Below are 20,004 nucleotides of genomic sequence, written 5' to 3'. Positions count from 1 at the left end.
CAGACACAGAAGCTTGGAGCTGCTTCTCAGAGAGGGAGGAGGCCAGATTGTCAGGGAAAGGAGCAAAGAGGACAAGGCTGCCACTTGTGAGGAAAGATGGCTGAACAGAGCATGCTGGAGTGCTAGACTGTGCTGCTTTCCCTGTATTATGGAGATATCCACTATTTACACCCAAGGCTGGGAGGTTCGTAGCCACCACTCTCAAGAGAAAACAAAGGGTAGTGGTGGTTGGTGACTCCCTTCTAAAGGGGGATCCATCTGCAGGCCTGAGCTGGCATCCCAGGAGATGTGGTGCCTGCCAAGGACCCATATCTGATATGTTATGGAAGGATTACTTAGGATCATCAGGCCCTCAGACTATTACCCCATGCTGCTCACTTATGTGGGCAATAATTATACTGAAAGATATGACTCTGAGCAGATCAGAAGTGACCACAGGACTCTTGGAGTGAGGGTGAAAGAGTTGGGGGCGAATATCATCCTGTGATGTATTAGCAGGAGTGTTTTAAGCAAGATTACCTAGATTACCTAGAGAGGTGGTGGAATCTCCTTCCTTGGAGTTTTTTAAGGTCAGGCTTGAAAAAGCCCTGATTGGGATGATTTAGTTGGGGATTAGGTCCTGCTTTGAGCAGGGGGTTGGATTAGATGAACCCTGATATTCTATGACTCTGTGATTCTATAAAGACATGAGAAGTAATTCTTCCAGTATTCTCAACACTGCTAAGGCCTCAGCTGGAGTATTGTATCTAGTTCTAGACAGCATGCTTCAGGAAAGACCAACTGGAAAAAGTCCAGAGGAAAGAAACAAAAATGATTAAAGATCTAAAAAATGTCACCTATGAGGAAAGACTGAAAAAAACAACAACTGAGTATATTTAGTCTGGAGAAGAGAAGGCTGGGAGCAGAGGGCATCATATTCTTGAAGTATGTAAAATTTGTTATAAAGTGAAGGGTGATAAATTGTTCTCCTCAACCACTAAGGACTGGACAAGAAGTAATGGGCTTAAATTGCAGCAGGGGAGATTTAGGTTAGACTTTAGGAAAAAGGTCCTAACTGTAAGAGTAGCTAAACAGAAACAAATTACCTAGGGAGGTTGTGGAATCTCTGTCATCAGAGGTTTTTAAGAACAGGGCAGATAAACACCTGTCAGGAATGGTCTACATAATACTTATTCTGCCTTAGTGCAGGGTACTGGACTAGATGACCTATCAAGTTTCCTTCCACTCCTACATTTCTATGATTTCTATGTATGCTTGGCTGATATCCAGTCCAGAGCACTAAAGACAATGATCAGAAGTGATCATTTGGTTGTCACCCATTGGGAATATATTGCAGAAGATGCGTTGGCCTGATCTAACCCCAGTTAGAGGGGAGCGGATTCTTCAGGGGATCAAGAAAGGTAAATTTGGGAGCATGTATGTCATGATATTCCCAAAACCATCCTAGTGACTGAGGTATATTTCTTTCTTTTCATGGAGAGGATTTCTTGTTTGAGGAGATGGCAAAAGCTAGAAAGAATTATGCTGAAACTCAAAGCAATTATAGTCAGTTCTGGCCCTTATGTTTGAAAACCTATTGTTAACAGTGGCAAATTTGAAGGAGTATTTCAAAGTCTTCAGAGGCAAAGATTTTTTTAAAAAAGCCCTCTATAACACATGGACTAACATTATGTTATGTTATTAGAATGTATGTCCCCCCTTGCACTGGTTTTTGCCAACAGTTCAAGTCACACAAGTGAAAACCAGTATTGTTATGTCAGTTGCTATGATATCCCTAAGAAACTTCCCAGTTTGGTATAATTAACAATCTGCTCTGCAAGGATCTAGGACTGGAAAAAGAAGGATTTTATGCAGGTCAGGAATGAAGAACATAAAGAGAGCTTTGAGAGGAAGCTTGCATCACAACTGCCTGGTGTCTTGAGCCCGTGCTGTCTACCCCTCATTTTCAGGAGCAAATCATTTATATTATTATTGTAATTATTTATTATTTTATAAAACTTTTAAAAACTAGTTAAGTAAACTGAGATTTTTGCTTATATGTGTTAAATACTGTAGTTGGATTAGTTGGTCTCAAGTGTCTCAAAGGCAACTGGGATGTCTAGCATTAGAAAAAAAAATAGACTACATCTTGTAGATCTAGAAACAGAAATAATCACTGGTCATTAGTACTTGGTCTAAATCTGCCTTAATCAAATGTAATCTTTTTGTAAAAATCTTCCTGTGAAATACACTTGATAGGAATTAGTATGTTTAGCACAGTAGTGACTGTTAAGTTTCATGTTATCTCAGGATCATTCAGAATATATTGCTTCCAGTTTCTAATACCACTAGTCTGAGCAAACTACTTTGAAGATGAAGAGTGCTTTATAATCTTCTCATTCCAAAGCATCTTAATGGACACAGGGAGCAGTACAGTGTCACCATTCATTTCTGTCCAGCCTGGTCATGTCCCTGCAAACCATATCCCACCATTGAGTTGGTGGTTGGCCTCAAAATCTGACTGACTTTGGTTGCATGTGTTTTTTTTTTCCTGGCATCCTATCACATTTGTCTTCTGCAGTGTCCCCACATTCTGAAACTTTTCATTTGCAGCCAGTCCTGTACCCTGATTTCACATCCTACTCTTCTTTGAACTTTGTTTGCCTTAAAAGCATTCCTTCTTTATACATGTTATCTTCCAAAGAACTGTCATTGTTACAGCCTTTGGCCTTCTGATGTCTGTTTCATTTAATGCAGTTGCTTTCAGACCAGAGAGTAATTCTTTTAAGTACACTGGTTTGATACATTTTCACTTTGGTACCAAATATAATGGTGAAATTATGGATGGATAAAAACAAATTCTGAGTAGCATTTGTATCTAAAGAACATCTCCTTTTAATCTCATCCTTGGTGGAACTGGCTAAGCTTCCTAGATATACATAAAATTGTACTTATTCTACGACTTCTTTGATGCGGCTACATTTCAACTCTTTATCTGTTTTCCCCTTTCCAATATATGGCCATCTTATCTTACAGCAAACTTTGATTTGAACATGTTGCTTAATTTTCCATCAATTCTGACAGTACTAGAGGATTTGTACAGTTTTATAATTGTAGTTATCCTATATAGTAAACCATGATTTTGTGGCTTTCCATAATGTTTTTTCTCCAAACTGAATCAAATACCTTCATGTAGTTGATGAAAACAGCAAACATCTTAAATCTCCATTGTCCTTTTTCCCATCAACTGTCAGAGCATGAATCAGTCTAATCTGAAGCTGCACTAAATCTTACCTACCACTTCCTCTAAAAGTGGCCTTAATCTGTTGACAATAACTTTCCCAGTATTTATAATAATCTTACGGCTCTATAATTATTCATATTGGTAGGATCTCTTTTTTTCTGAATTGGTACAACTATTGCCTTTAATCAGTCATTGGTATCTCCTCTTGTTCCCGTACCCTATTATATATTTTTTCCAAATGCTATGAATAGTGCTTATCCTGCCAGCTTTTAGCAGCTTATCTGTTATATTGTCTAATCCTGTAGTTTTCCCATTTTTAGCTGCCTTACTTCTCTTTTCAGAGTAGCAGCCGTGTTAGTCTGTATTCGCAAAAAGAAAAGGAGTACCCGTGGCACCTTAGAGACTAACAAATTTATTAGAGCATAAGTTTCGTGAGCTACAGCTCACTTCATCGGATGCATTTGGTGGAAAAAGCAGAGGAGAGATTTATACACACACACACACACAGAGAACATGAAACAATGGGTTTATCATACACACTGTAAAGGAGAGTGATCACTTAAGATAAGCCATCACCAGCAGCAGGGGGGGGAAAAGGAGGAAAACCTTTCATGGTGACAAGCAAGGTAGGCTAATTCCAGCAGTTAACAAGAATATCAGAGGAACAGTGGGGGGTGGGATGGGAGGGAGAAATACCATGGGGAAATAGTTTTACTTTGTGTAATGACTCATCCATTCCCAGTCTCTATTCAAGCCTAAGTTAATTGTATCCAGTTTGCAAATTAATTCCAATTCAGCAGTCTCTCGTTGGAGTCTGTTTTTGAAGCTTTTTTGTTGAAGTATAGCCACTCTTAGGTCTGTGATCGAGTGACCAGAGAGATTGAAGTGTTCTCCAACTGGTTTTTGAATGTTATAATTCTTGACGTCTGATTTGTGTCCATTCATTCTTTTACGTAGAGACTGTCCAGTTTGGCCAATGTACATGGCAGAGGGGCATTGCTGGCACATGATGGCATATATCACATTGGTAGATGCGCAGGTGAACGAGCCTCTGATAGTGTGGCTGATGTGATTAGGCCCTATGATGGTATCCCCTGAATAGATATGTGGCAGAGTTGGCAACGGGCTTTGTTGCAAGGATAGGTTCCTGGGTTAGTGGTTCTGTTGTGTGGTGTGTGGTTGCTGATGAGTATTTGCTTCAGATTGGGGGGCTGTCTGTAAGCAAGGACTGGTCTGTCTCCCAAGATCTGTGAGAGTGATGGGTCGTCCTTCAGGATAGGTTGTAGATCCTTGATGATGCGTTGGAGAGGTTTTAGTTGGGGGCTGAAGGTGATGGCTAGTGGCGTTCTGTTGTTTTCTTTCTTGGGCCTGTCCTGTAGTAGATGACTTCTGGGTACTCTTCTGGCTCTGTCAATCTGTTTCTTCACTTCAGCAGGTGGGTATTGTAGTTGTAGGAATGCATGATAGAGATCTTGTAGGTGTTTGTCTCTGTCTGAGGGGTTGGAGCAAATGCGGTTATATCGTAGCGCTTGGCTGTAGACAATGGATCGAGTGGTATGATCTGGATGAAAGCTAGAGGCATGTAGGTAGGAATAGCGGTCAGTAAGTTTCCGATATAGGGTGGTGTTTATGTGACCATCGCTTATTAGCACCGTAGTGCCCAGGAAGTGGATCTCTTGTGTGGACTGGTCCAGGCTGAGGTTGATGGTGGGATGGAAATTGTTGAAATCATACTTACTTCTCTTTCTATTTCTTTGTCTGATGGTGGTTCAATGCTGATAGCCATTCTACATTGCAAGCTGCCCTGTTCATCCAGCATGTCTAGAATGCTTGCATTTGGATGAAATACAGGGTTCAGCACTTTGTTAAAATGCTCCTTCCATATTTCCACCTCCTCTTTGGCATTTGTTGTCAGTTCACCAGTAGCCTTTCTTATGACTTGCATCATTGGCCTGATTGTGTGTCCATACAGCTTAACCATTTTTATATTGTTCTAATGTCTTTTTTTCTTGATGCCTCTTCTAGTTGTTGAGCCTCTTCTTTCCAGCACTTTTGCTTGTTCAGTCTTCACTGCTTTGCACACTTTTACTTCTTCTTCTTTCCTAGCAGTCTTGGCTTGTTTACACTTTTCTTGTAATGTTCTTGTTTCATTGTTGTCCAGCTTTCCCATGTTTTCTTATGCCTTCCAATAACTTTCTCCACTGTATTTTGTACTGCTTCCTATAATATTTCCCCTCTGTTCTGTAGTGACATTTCTTCATCATAAATTAATGGCCTGAAATGCCCTCCAAGCCTCATCTTGTATGCTTCCCTCACAGAGCTATCCTTTGACTTATCAAGATCAAATTTGGGTCCAGTTGCACCCATCTTTGCTTTGCACTTTAACTTAATCATTCCGATTAGTTGTTCATGATCACCGCCATGCTTGGCACTTCTGTAGAGTTTAACATTCATCAATTATCTTCTATGCTTTTTACTGATAATCATGGTCAATCTGTATTTTAGTTTGCCCATTTGGTGATTTCCACAGAACCTTGTGAATATCTTTGGCAGGACTTGTTTTCCTCAGTCTGCATCTCACAGCTAGTTCTTAACCTTTCCTTGTTACCATTTGTAATGTTGTCTAGGCATGGCTAAGTCTAATAATGCATATTGCTGTGTCCAACACAAATAATAGCTTTTGCTTACAGTTAACTAGCAGATTTAATTGCATTGTGGGGCACTTAATTTCCTGCCTAGTACCTAGAACTAAACAGGTGTCACAACAATACATGCTGTGTATTTCTAAAGCTTCAAACAGTAATTCAAATTCTACTTATTGTTCCCAAGAGAAGAACAAATGTTCAATAAGATAACTTATATATGAATTTATGACACTAGTTCCATACAAATATTGCCATTAATAACAAAAATAAAAAGAAAAGCTCTGTGTAAGCTAAAAAGCTTCTCTTTCACAAACAGAAATTGGTCTAATAAAAGATATTACTTCACCCACCTTGACATTAATAGAGACATTGTCTTTTCATTTTCTTTTGTAAAGGATATAAGCAGTGATAAAACAAAAAAAAATTATTAACCCAAATTTCAAGGATTTTTATTATGACACGAAATAAAACTTGAATTTGTAGAACTAATTGGAGCAGATATTTATTATATTAATAATGAGGGATACAGGCAGAACTAGTGATATCTTACCTATTGTTAAAAGAGAATCAGACTGAAGAAGTAAAAAATAAAATATAGAAAAGTGCAGGAACTTGTTCATTTGAAGTTGCTTGCTCATACTATGAATCTCCACTGATTTCTATATTTCCCAAGAGTCTTCTAATAGCATTTGTGTTTAATTCCAAATACCATAATATGAAGGTCATGGGGGAGGAAAAAATCATAGCTTGTTAGATACTATACCACACATGTAGAATATGTTTATTCTGATACTCTTGACTGGGTTTAGGTCATTTTCCTCAAGCTAATACTGAGGAATGTAAGTTGTTCCATGTAGTGATAATATTTTGCTTGTATATAGTGCTTTTCATCCATAGATATCAAAGTGCTTTATAGAGACATTATTATCTCCAGTTTACAGATGGGAAAATGGAGACACAGAGGTGGTATGACTCCCCCAAAGTCACACAGCTGGTCAGTGACAGAGCTGGGAATGGAAGTCAGGCCCTATTCCATCATACTGGGTTATGATGTCTCCCACTGAACCTTGCTGTGTAGTTTAGAATCAAGATTCACAAACGCAAGTTGAAACTGGCTGTCTACCTTGCAAGAGCTTAAAGTTAAAGGCACACTGCTTCTTTGCTCCTTCAGCAGATTAGCATGTTCATGAAGTGGTACAAAGCGGCCGTGGGGCTATGCACCACCTGGAAGCTCCAGACCACAGGGCCATGTTTCCTGAAGATAGTGAAGAAATTGAGTGTGGGAGAGTTGGGGCTCCAGGGAACTAGTCTAACCTGCCTTTGCACAAATCAGAAAAGAAGCCAGTGCTTTTCATCCTTAGAGTTGTCAGTTACCTTTGGGAAAGAGACCTTAAAATAGAGGAAGAGAAAAGGAAATTATCTTGGGACCAAATTTGTAAACAATATAATCTTCTTTTTCCCCGTTACACTGTTTGTTTGAACATACAAATTGAAGTATAGTGCACAATTGTTTCTCAGTCAACATCATACGGATTTCTGTTACCTTTATGTTTTATGTTTTCACCTCAAACATTTTAAGTTCTCTTTGGCCCTGTCACTTTAAAAACAAAATCATCCTCAAGGAAAATTTCTGAGATCAGTTCATCACATGAAACTAATAATTATCTCACCATAGTCCTTAAGTTTTGCAATATGTTGCATATCATCGGTCTCATCAGAGGATTCTGGTTGTCTTTTTTTCCCCCATTCCCAAAGTGAGCAATGCTAGATTGGATTTACTGGACAGAGAAAGCTTCTGTGTGATGAACAGGTACCCTGAAGGCTTCTCCATTGCACTGCCATTTTACCTCCAACACTCTGAAGGGTTTACTCCTCCCTAAGAATGTCAGTAGTTCTGCTTCCAGGCTGCTGTATTGTTTGAAATAAGTTGGCAGACTCCAAGATTCTATGTAGGGATGCAGGGCTCTTATAATGAGACGTATTGATGTCAGGTACTTAAACTGTGTATAGAGAAGTAGGGTGTTTATCACTGGGTCATACTGACTGGTGAACTCCACTCCAGGTAGTTATAACTGGATTTGGAGTGTCTCTTGAGGCAGAGGAAACTGGGGGCTGAGCAGAGGGAAACACTAGGATCAGCCAATTTTGTGGAGAATTTTTAAGCTCAGGCTTATGTTCTATTATTGTTTAAATAAAGTCAGCTGCCCAGGAAGAGGGTAAATTTGGATTATCATCTGTTGCAAGGTTGGATCTCTCCCTCATTGTGCAGTCTTTAACTTCATTTTTTCAACTATCAGAAGTGGTGTCAAAGGTTGTTTTTCTGATGTGGACACCCGCACACTAACAACTAGATTTAGGCCATTAATTCATTTCCCAGAGGCCATCAGTGACATGTAAATTAGGAACCACTTTTGATCACTACCTACCTTTTATCAATCTATTTGACCTCTTTCATTCATAACAATTACAGTAGAACTTCATTAATTTCCAATTTATACATCTGTACACCCAGGAAGTTCTACACAATAAACCAATGGTCTCTTTCCACTTCTCAGCCAATAGTTAAAAGCAGGATGATATACTTAGGTCTCATATTACCAGGACATATTTTTTTTCTTAAAGTAGAACAGATTATTCATCTAAAATTTGAAGCATTAAATTAAATAATTAAAACTAAACTAGTTTTATAAAATAACTGTACAAAGTAAATTTTGTGAAGCGCTATTCTTCCTTTGTTGCTGTTTTTTTGTGAAAAACTGATCTTTATTTTCCAGAAATATAGAAACTTATTCTCTCATTTCTCCATCTTCTTCTTCTTCTTCTACTCCTCTGATATACAGGGCATTGTTGCATCTTATCAAAACTTCACCAAGGTGTCCTGACAATGCACCATCTATGTATTCTTCTGTGTTTGCAAGCTGCATGTTCATGTAGCCATCGACAGACGCCAGGTAGCCTTTGTACTCCATCCCCCACTTCAGCTTCACCATCACCGGCTTCCCTGTCAGGAAGGGCTTGGAGTTCAGGGGCAAGCTCATGGTAACGTGGCGTGGCACAAGGCAGCGGTAAAAACAAAAATTACTCATAGGGCCGCACGTGTGCCTGCTGAAGTCTAATTGTCTGTTCATTTGCAAAAGCATTTTCTTATCTATTAGTGCAAATTAGTGAGTTTCTACTCTACTTGATTTCTGCTTTTCAGTCTTTAATTTAGTAAAATATGAAGGTTTGCTGTCTGTGTACGAATGTGCACCAATTGTTAAGCAGTTCAGCTGTCAGTTTACTGCACAGTATAAAAATGTAACACTTTTTATGTTTTAACACTTGAATTCAACTCTGACTCCAGTAATCTACAATATATATAAAATCTACATAATATATGTATGGATTATTATGATTCTAGTTGAATATATATTCAACTGGAAATACAAAAATTTATCATGTTAGTTGGGGACCTGAGAAATGTTAGCCCTTCAATGAATAACTCAATAAAATTTAAAATGGAAATGGAAAAGAGATGGTAGACTATTCTGCAATGTAATAATAAACATTAAGGGTGAAAAGAGAGTCTTTAACAACAGACAGAAAATATACTATACAGTATGCATACAAATTCATATTTAGACTAAAAATACGAATTGCAGTCTTCTGATAGCTTACATGATGAGCAGCTTGTCTTTCCATGAATTAACTGAGCATTTTGGGAATTTAAAAGAGTATTTCTGAGTCTGTTGGTTTGAAACCAACATCTTGCTAAAAAATTACATAATTTGAGATGTTGACAGCGTGGACACCTAGACTAAAAGATCACAAATATGGTTTTATTTAAATACCATCTTATCATTAAATACCAACTTAGGAAAGTTTTACTCTTCAAACATTACACAGTATAGGTGTTTGAAGATGTCTATTTTTCTAAACTAGATGGTTAAAAACAATGCTTAGAAGTACTAAATTCAATTTAAAGTTATAAAATGCAATTTATAACAAAAAAAATTACTTGGCAAGCATGTGAATTGTCAGAATGCTGAGAAAAGTGGGTTCAGTTGTCTTTTCAGGTAACATTTCCATATACTGTCCAGTGTATTTTCAATGATTTTAATAAGGCATTTAATAAAGTTTCTCAGAGTAAACTAGTGTTATGCAAAAAAAAAAATCTGGTGTCATAATAAAATTGGTGATCTGGATTGAAAGTTTGCAAACTAGCAGGGAACATAGGGTCACAATAAAAGGAATCTGACCCTTTTTGAATGCTGCAAGTGAGTTTTCACAGCACCAGTTCTATTTAACTTTTATCTAAATGATTCAGAAATGGGAATGATGTATGGTGTCCAAATTTGCAGGTGATCTGCTAAAGTGCAAAAGGAATTAAGCACTGTGGAATTTTATTATAATAAGTGCAAGGTAATAAGTGCTTCTGAAGGGAGAAATGTTAGCAAAAAATACCTTAAATAATATATTAATGGAAGCTGAGGTGGGGAGAGGCTGTAGTAATGGTATGCAGTAGTTTGAAGGTAGAGACTCAATGTGTGGAATCAGCAGCAAGAAAGGCTAATAAGGTTCCATGGTGTATAAACGGGGATTAGGTATAAATCAAGAAAGATAATAGTTCTACTCTGTAAAGCCCTTGTAAGACTACACTTGGAATACTGTGTCCGATACTGGGCTTTGAATTTTAAAAAAAGATTATTCTTGGGAAGGTACACAAGAAGTCAACAAATCTTTTTTGGGGATTAGGAGGTCTGTTTTGCGAGAGAAGGTTTTAAGAGTGGAACATGGTTAGCCTTGAAAAAAGGAAGAGTGAGAGGAGAGTTGATTAGAGTAAGTATTTAAAGGGTTCCTACTGACTGAGACCTTGAGGAAAGACCTGTATAGATTACAAAAGGATGGCATAGTGAGAGGTCTCACTCTGAATTTGGTTAAGGATAAGTATAAGAGGGAGCGGGGTGAAGAGATGTTGTTTCCTGAGGACAGCAAGTAGGTCATGGATATTACTGAGAGAAGTGGGTGAAGCAAGCGGTATTGACAACATTTAAGAGAAGCACAGATCTTTATCTGGGGGGTGGCAAGGGTTGATTTCAATGGATTTAGAACCAGCCTGTGCTCTCCAAGAGTAATGGCAATGGCAAAGCTCCTATTGACTTCAGTGGGACCAGGATTGCACCTTAAGTGACTTATGGGATGTTCCTGCTGCAAAGCAGACTTTTTTTCTCTATTGGAGTCAGGGAATATATTGGTGAATCAAAGGGAGAAGAGTCTGCTACTTGACTGTTGTGATTCTAGACTTTCTGTCCTAAGTCACTGAAAATATTTATCAGCAGAAATATGCAAAGCCAAAATTTGAACCCAACAGAAAAGGTACTTTCAGACAGAGGGGAGTCAGTTATGTAGGAAGACAAAACCCAATGCCATATAGGAGAATTGCTGTAATCTACTAGTAGTTTGGCTAATAATGATACTGTGCATATGTAATATATATCCGATATTCTGGTAGCAATGAGTTCTTTCATATGTTATGCTTATAAATTTGTCTAAAGCAGCTAGTGATCTAGGACATGTAAGATAAATATAATTGGAGATTTGTGTCCTGACAATAGTAATGACTTTCAATTAGCAATACCTTTTAATCTCATGTATTAATGGGTCCATTTACCTAATGACTTTTAAAAAAAAGAGAGATTTCTGGAAGTACCAGCTATTTCCATAAATGATGTTTCAGCACAGGAAAATGAGAATTGACTGCTGTTTCCTTTCTGGAAGTAAGGAAGTGATTGCAGGGGTCGACATTTAAAAAAATATACATCAGTATTCACTACCATTTAGTAACAGCTGAGATGGCATGGTCTCCCTTTTAGCTGAGCATGTGAAATAATTGTGTGGAATCTCTTGGCAAATGTGGATTTACTAATGGTGGGCACTGTATTCTTAGAAAATGTACCACATGTAGTTCTGGTTTCAGAGTAGCAGCCATATTAGTCTGTATTCGCAAAAAGAAAAGGAGTACTTGTGGCACCTTAGAGACTAACAACTTTATTTGAGCATAAGCTTTCGTGAGCTACAGCTCACTTCATTGGATGCACATGTAGTTCTGTATCCCAGAATTCCATTGGTCATATCTACTGAGATGTGATGGTGCGGGGGGCGGGATAGCTATTTGGCTATTCAGATTATTTTTACATATGAATCTAGTGGTTACGGTTAAACAGAAATAATAATGGAAAAGGTTAATATAATTTTCTTATTCTTGTGATGTATTATGGTTCATGGGACTGAGAGATATGATCTCTATTTGAAACTGGCTCATGGCCATACGAACTTGTGTTAAGGTAGGATATTGGGTTTCTTTTTGCTTATCGCTTAGGATATATGGTAGGTAAGATTTGTTCTGAATTTCTCATTTTCTGTAAATCAGTATTTTACCAGTCTGAAAAAAGTGATTTATTAGTCTGTATGAAAAAACATGTAATCACTATATCCCTAATCTTTCACTATGCATATAGGAAATGCTCATTGAATTGGGGTGGCAGGGTGTCCTAGTGGCTAGAACACTGGACTGGGACTCGAGACCTAGATTCTATTTCCAGCTCTGCCATTGGCCTGCTGGGTGACCTTGGGCAAGTCACACCCTTGTGCCTCAGTTTACCCTGGGGAATATGGGAATAATGATACTTATCTCCTTTGTAACGTGATGTGCGATGTCCTGATGAAAAAGTGCTATGTAAATAAGAAGTAGGCATTATTATTATAGACTTCAGTAGGAGTCTTGCTTGTTTTTGAGCTGTAGGATCTGCCCCTAAAATCCCAACAATTTTACAATAATTATATGTAATATATCAGGTTTTTTTAAAATGTGTAACCTGGTGCTTCTTTGTTTCTTTTTAGATGAGTTTACAAATTCATCAGAAACCAGATTGTCTTTAGAAGATCTCTTCAAAAAAGAGTTCATAGTTCATAATCCAGAAGCCAAATGGATTAATGGTATGTGTACATATTATCAAGCAGTTTGAATGCAGATAGAAGCATTTTTATGATGAATCGAGACACTGTCATTAGTGAAGCCATGAAAAAGTCATAAACCACCACTGGTTCATTAGAAGTTTTGTTGTGTTTGCAGTATGTTACTGATTTTTAATATATACTCTATATAAATATCTGGTAACCTAGGTATTGTGTTAATGCTACATATGGAATTTGATCCAGATCACCTCGGTCATATTGCATGGCATTTTGTAATCGTACCAGCAGTTCCAAATCACTTGTGAGAAACTTTATGAATATGCAGGAACTCTTTTAAAACTGAACCTTGTCTGTGGATTCACAACAAAATCAGGCCATTAAGGAACAGGTTTATTCAGATCTAAACTTCAGGGTGTGCAAATGGTTCTGACACATCATATGGAAACACATTTTAGGTTGAACTTCAACATATTTGTACAGCTCTAGTTATTCTCTGATGCCTGTGCATTGTAATTCAGGTTCTGTTTGTTTAGATGCTTTAAGAATTGTGCATAATGTTCTAAAAATAATACGTATTGTTAAGACTCATATACCTGAAAAAGTCCTTGTCATCTCATTCAAATCTTTATTATGTTTTCTTGATCAGGTACAATGTTTCACATTCTTTCTGTTCGCAAGAAATTTTCAAACACTGTGTCCTTCCCCATCTTTATGTCATCATAATTGTGTAGCATTCAAGGTGTTATAATCAGAGGAATAACAATAGGCTTTGTGCAAAATAAAGTATTTGAAGAAGAGTTATGAAAATAGGAAATCTTATGTGGTTGCAGTTTATAAATTAAGTGTAATCAGAATGATTTATCCTTCACGTTGAAAAGATAGATATTTAAAGATACCAAAGCTGGCTTCTATGAGGGAATCAGTAAGAATTAGAAACACGATTGCCCAGTAAAGGGCACTAATGGAATTAACTTTGACAACCTTCTCTTGAGACTGAAGTGGAGTTGCATCTCCCAAATGGAAGTTCCTAGGTGTGTTTTGCTTCAGGCAAGGGAATAGATGGGGAGGGTTGGCTCTTTCATGAAGTGAAGCATGCAGTCACTCTCCATCTTTGAGGAACCAACCCTTGGCCCTAGTCCTGCCTTCCCCCTGCCCTTCCATTTATGGGAGGTTGGCCTACACAGTAGCACTAACCTTCAGCAACTGTGTTCATGGGAATGCCAGGATTCCCAGTGCATCTGTTCCCTGAATAGGTGTGCAAGAGAGAAGAAGGAGCCTTGCTTTGTCTCATCCTCCACCCTGCTTTGCCATGTTCCAATTTGCCAATTCCAATTACCTTACTCTATGATTAAATTAATCTTCTCTATAGCATATTGATTAAGTCCTTCTCCTGTGCATGAAACTGAATAACTCTCTCATTCACAGTAAACACATGGTGTGAGCAGCCTGCACACAAGTGCAGGTAATTAAGAAAATATATTTTTGAGTGAAAATTATGTTGCATTAAACCAGAGATGTAGAGAATACTCAAGGATACAAATACTGCAGGAGTCCCAAATAACATAACAGAGGCAGTGAAGCCTATCTTCAAAAACTGCTCAAGACACTAGCAAAAATCAATAGCTTAATGGAGACAGAGTATTCTCTACTTCTGCTTGTACAAGTAATTGCACGTGCATGTAAATACACAATTGATTTTGCATGTGGATTTTGTCCTCCTCTTAAAAAAAATTGCATTGATAACAGCACTGGCCTTTAAAGCGATTACTTAAGGTAGATAGTTATTTATTGGAAGTGAACCTTGGTGCAAGTTTCATTGTTAGTACTATTCCTTTACTACTGAAGAGATATTTAATATTACTTGCCTAATTATGTTACTAGTTCTTAATAAAGGTGTACAATGTAGCTCTGATATATGAAATATTCATTTTTTTCTAAAACAAAGGGTAACATAACTTACTAAAGTGGCATGATTGGTTTTGAGTTCTATAAAATATTGTTTATATACAGTACATGCTTGTGTATTGTCATTTTGGGCTCAATTCTGTAGTCCATACTCAAGAATATCTGCCCTAGACTGCAATGGGGTTTTGCTAAAGAAAAGATTAAAATGATAAATGCTTGCTTAGCGTGCAGGGTTCTTTGGGTAGAACTGTTCCTTTGGAGGTGGGATGCATCTTAAAGAAGCACACTTAATGAAAGCTAGTCTTTAGTATTATCAGAAAATGCAGGTATCATGGTTAACCATCTTTTCTCTAATGATATCTTGCAATTTTATAAACTTTTCCATCAACTTAGGCACTTTTTAAGAGAGAAAAGACCTATGTTTTATTAGCAATAGATTTGTATAAATCCCAGAAATTTGTACAATAATACAGTGATTCCTTAGCAAAAAAAAAATAATTTTCTAACGTCCCTAAATTAATATCTGCAGTCTCTTTCATGAGGAAGAAGAGTCTGAATTTGATTGCATGAGAGAGGGGGGTTTGGATTTGTTTACTTATTGAGTAGGTTCCTAGGGGCTGTTGTCTAAGAAATGTGGGGTTAATTGCTAGGTTTAATTGATTATTTGTTGTTAGCATTACTTGTTGAAGCACCACTAATTCTTCAGATAAGCTCTTCTTTTTCTATATTTTGTTTTAATAATGAAAATTAAGATATATATTTCATATTCAAAACAAGAGAGAGACCTAATTAGCCACTCCTTTTCCTCCTCCTGTTTTTTTTAAACACCTATTTTTAATCCAAGTGCTGATCTCTTCTTTGCATTTTAACACCCAAGTGATTGTCAATGATATATAGCTTGAGTGCCATCAGCGTATTGTTGCAGTAAGGCTTTTGTCATCTCCTAGATACTGAGGAGCAGGATGGGCAGGAGAAGTCTGTGTTAGAGGTCCTATTCAGGAAAAACGATTGTTTGTACTATCGTGTTGAACAATTTAAGGGATAGATCTTGTGCCTGGATCCATTTTTCATAACATCATTATAGTGGTATCATAGTTAAGATTCCATCACAACTTCTGTTTAATGGTTGACATTTCTAAGTCCTCTAAAATTGACATGCTTAGACAATTCCTTTCAAATCTGGTATGCTTCAGAAAGGGCTAGTATAAGGATAGGGACCCAAATTTGGGTCATTTAAGCTAGGATCATGGAGATATATGCCCTGGGAAAAAATGTCCATCTTTCAACAATTTTCTAGGTGGGATTTTTGTACAGAGTTTGAGATCAAACTATTGGTGTGATGCAGGTCAAAATCATCTCAATCTGTTGAGTTTTACCCAAGGTAGTGCCTGGGACCTTCTTCCTCTGGAATGTCTGAGACACGCTCACTGCCACCTGTGTGTATGCCAGGACCTGGAAGGCCTTTGCCCATCTACAGGGGTTGGACCCCCACTTCTTATCTGCCTTCATGTGACCTGCATTTGGGGGTGAGGGGGCTTGTGGCCTTCCTGTCCCCATGTGAGCCAGGATCTGGGGAAATCCTTTTTCTTTGGGTGGGGAACTTAGAACTGGCATACTTCATATATATCATAGACTCTAAAGCACTCAGGAGTGGAATGGTAATATACGCTTTGGGCTCGTCTACACTTAAAATGCTACCGTGGCAGTGCTGAAGCTGCACTGCCATAGTGTTTCAGGATAAAAGCTACCTATGCCAAGGGGAGAGGTTCTCCTATCAGTGTGGGTAACCCACTTCTCTGAAAGGCAAGCTGGGTCCCCAGAACAATTTTTAACTACATCACTCAGGGGTGTGGATTTTTCACATTGCTGAGCAATGTAACTGGGAAAAAAAAAGGAGTTTTTGTGCCACCTTAAAGACTAACAAATTTATTAGAGCATAAGCTTTCGTGGGCTACTGCCCACTTCATCGGATACCTTGAATGGAACATATAGTAAGAAGATTATATATATATATACACACATACACACACACATATACAGAGAAGGTGGAAATTGCCATATAAACTGTAAGAGGCTAATTAATTAAGATGAGCTATTATCAGCAGGAGAAAAAAACTTTTGTAGTGATAACTGGGTTGACCTAATTTTCTAGTGTCAAACAGCTCAGAGATGAATGGAGCAGTTAATATGTCTCAGACCTTTTGTTTAAGGTTATATTCATCTCCATGGAGTGTTTTCATTTGGCTGAGGACATCCCATTGTGATGAATGGGCCACTTCACACCTTTCAGAACCTCCTGTGCTGCAGATGGCTGTGTAGAGGAGCCTTTCCCTTCATCCTTCCTATTTAAAGGATGGCACTTCCAGGGGCTGGTCTATACTGGGAACTTATGTTGGCATAGCTACATCTGTCAGGGGTGTGAAAAATCCACTCCCCTATGCTGAACTAACCCCTGCTGACCTAGCTGCTGTCTGTGAGGGAACTGGATTACCTGTGCCAATGGGAGAAACTCTCATGTTGGCATAGGTGGTGTCTACACTGAAGCACTATAGTGGTGCAGCTCTGCTGCTGTAGCATTTTAAGTGTAGACATACTGTCACCAGTCCTTGATGTGGTCTTTTCAGTGGTCTCTGCTGTCCCAACTGGCTTTCTTTGGTTAGTCCCTGGTCAGGACAGTTCTTAGCCCCTGGCTTCCAAGGAGGCCTAGCAGTCTGCTTGAGTCTCTTTGGCTGTGTTCCTGGAGGCAGGGGTGTTACCCCTTCACTGTCTTGGGCCTTTCTGCCTCCCCTTCCTACTCTGAGCTCTCTTCTTTTATAGAAGACCTTGTTTCCCCTTATTGGTTCCAGCTGTGGGTGCCTGGCAGTTCTGATGGCTGCCTGGGGATGTGGTCACACTGCTTGCCTGTAGGCAGGAGTGGCTCCCTTCCCACTTCTGCCTCTGCTCAGTGGGCTTTGTAGAGCCCAATTATACATATACTTGCATGGCTTTTCTGGAAATGTGCTATGTCTCGTGGGAGTTCAGAGTAGGATTGGTGAACCAAATTTGGGGTCATTTAAGCCAGGGCTTCCAAGGAGATGAGTCCTGAACAAAATACCTGTTTTTCAAAAATTTTCTAATTGGCTTTTTTTGTTTGGTTGTTGTTTTTGTTGCACAGAGCTGGGGATCAAACTATTGCTGTGATGTGAGTTAAAATGGTCTCAAATACTCGTCATTTTTTATCCAATGTAGTGCACGACACCTACTGACTCTTCAGGGACCCAAATTGTAAATTGTATTAAGAACATGTTCACTTTTTTGCTTGTATGGATGTGCAGTCTGGATGGATTACAGTATGTGTGTGCCAGTAAAGAATAAACCATGAGAGGGTTTCTATGCAATCACTTCATGCTGCCTGGGAAGTTTGAGCAAATGTGCAGATGCCATTGCCCCGGCGAACACCCCTCCATGGACACTACTTTGTTTGCTTTGTCCAAACCTTTGTACACCTGAATAACTCGTGTTGCTTGCTACAAGTTGTCACTATTCTAATATAAAGTGTTCTTATTTTGTGGGGAGGTTTACGGTGAACACAGCGGAATGGTGAGCAGCTGTTCTAACCAAAATTTTTCTTATATTGGGTGGGAAGGAGCCCACGACAAAGGATTTTGTCTCTGTGTGGAGGGGAGGCATAGAGGACCAGGGAGAGGGATTTTGCTTGGAAATGAAGACAGGTGATAGGAAAGATTTGGATTGGTTGTTTGAGAAAACCTGTATTTTACTAGCTGTGGGGTGGCTGAGATAGTGTGTGGGCATTTCCTGACCTCAGCACATATTAATGTGGTGTTTCCAAAGACATGTAGCATGGAGGCTTGGAACTGACTGAGGAGGTACCTTGTCCACTGAGGGAAAACAAATGTGTGCACTGCCAGGATTTCCAGGGTGTGGATTCTGGGTGATTCCTGGATAATGAAGTTACAGAAGTTTTATGGGACAGCAAGGAGTACACCATGGCATGGGATTGCTGACAACAGGCTGATTTGCGTGGAGAGAGATGGCCTGCATTGGCATCATGTTTTGCTACTATGTCTCATCTAAGTGGTAACTTAAGAGGTTGTGATCTACCAGGCACTGTGGTGATTCACTTGGGGAGAAATGATCTGGGTCTTTTTCCTGATACACACCTCATACAATGCATAAGAGAAAATTTGGATCAAATCAGAGATTTGTGTCCAGCAGTTGTGACAGTTTTGAGAGCCCTGCATGGATACAAAATTTGTATCCAAATCCAATCCGCAATCTTCCCTGAAAGAATACTACATGTGGACATTTTTAAGAACCACTTCAGTCTTTTACAATGCCCTTACACTTACTCACAGAGTTCCATCTCACTTTCACTGAACTATCATTTAAAGCATTAGAATTCTCTCTTCTTCAACCTGCTGATAATATCCTTTGTAATAAAAGCCCTATGTCCTGCTAATGACATAACCCACACAATCAGAGAAATGATGCATACTGTATCCTGGAGGTACTCATGCACCTCTTCCCTTTCATCACACACATCAGAGAGTGCAAAACATAGATCTCGTATCACAGCTCTGTCACACACCACAAAGTAATCCACAGATGTCGCAAGTGCACCTCAACCATGCAGAGCTAACTACTGCTTCCACCATTCAGTACAGCTACACCTCATATTAACCACGCTCACTTTATCTGGAGTGCACGCGGATAATAAATGCTTAAGCTGCTCTCATATCCCGGCTTGCTACTGACAGTACCATTTGTAATAAAGTCCCTGTGCCCTGCTAATTGCGTAACATACACAATTCTGCATTTAAGTGATTCATACTGGATCCTAAAGGTACACATGCAGCTCTTCCCTTTGCTCACACCAGAGCTGGTACGGTCCAGCCGGCTTCCCCAGGCTGGCGCTTTAAAGGGCCTGGGGCTCCCCGCAGCAGCCAGAGCCCCAAGCTCTTTAAAGCGCCATGGGAGCCCTGCTGCTGCTACCCCAGAGGCTCCGGCAGCAGGGCTTGGGGGTGGGGGGGGCGCTTTAAAGGGCCTGGGGCTCCCCGCAGTGGCCAGAACCCCGGCCCTTTAAAGTGCCTCCCGAGCCCCGCTGCCAGAGCCCCTGAGATAGCAGCGGCAGGGCTTCAGCGGTGCTTTAAAGGGCTGGGGTTGATTTAAAGGGCCCGGCCGCCTCTTCTGGTTGAGGCCATGCCTCTTCTGGTCAAGGCCACGCCCCCCTGCTTAGGACTCTAGAGTACCGGTAAGTCCTTTAAGTTACTTTTCCCC

At 39.3% G+C, this 20,004-nt stretch overlaps 2 protein-coding genes across 3 annotated transcripts in view; one reads left to right on the top strand and one right to left on the bottom strand.

Annotated features, from left to right (window-relative positions):
- Window positions 1-20,004, top strand: part of DPP10 (dipeptidyl peptidase like 10) — a 436,765-nt gene that overhangs the window by 102,322 nt on the left and 314,439 nt on the right. For both annotated transcript variants that reach the window (XM_043505016.1, XM_038422353.2), the window contains exon 3: window positions 12,748-12,843. In XM_043505016.1, coding sequence (XP_043360951.1) covers window positions 12,748-12,843 — 96 coding nt within the window. The remainder of the gene's footprint in view (window positions 1-12,747; window positions 12,844-20,004) is intronic.
- LOC119863641 (small nuclear ribonucleoprotein F-like) lies at window positions 8,610-8,906 on the bottom strand. The gene has a single exon (XM_038422357.2). The coding sequence runs from the start codon at window positions 8,904-8,906 to the stop codon at window positions 8,655-8,657; it is 252 nt and encodes an 83-aa protein (XP_038278285.1). The 3' UTR covers window positions 8,610-8,654.

Source organism: Dermochelys coriacea, chromosome 11, assembly GCF_009764565.3.
Source record: "Dermochelys coriacea isolate rDerCor1 chromosome 11, rDerCor1.pri.v4, whole genome shotgun sequence".
Taxonomy (NCBI): Eukaryota; Metazoa; Chordata; order Testudines; family Dermochelyidae; genus Dermochelys; species Dermochelys coriacea.
The sequence above is the reverse complement of the archived record's forward strand: the minus strand, read 5'-3'. Positions and strand labels throughout refer to the sequence as shown.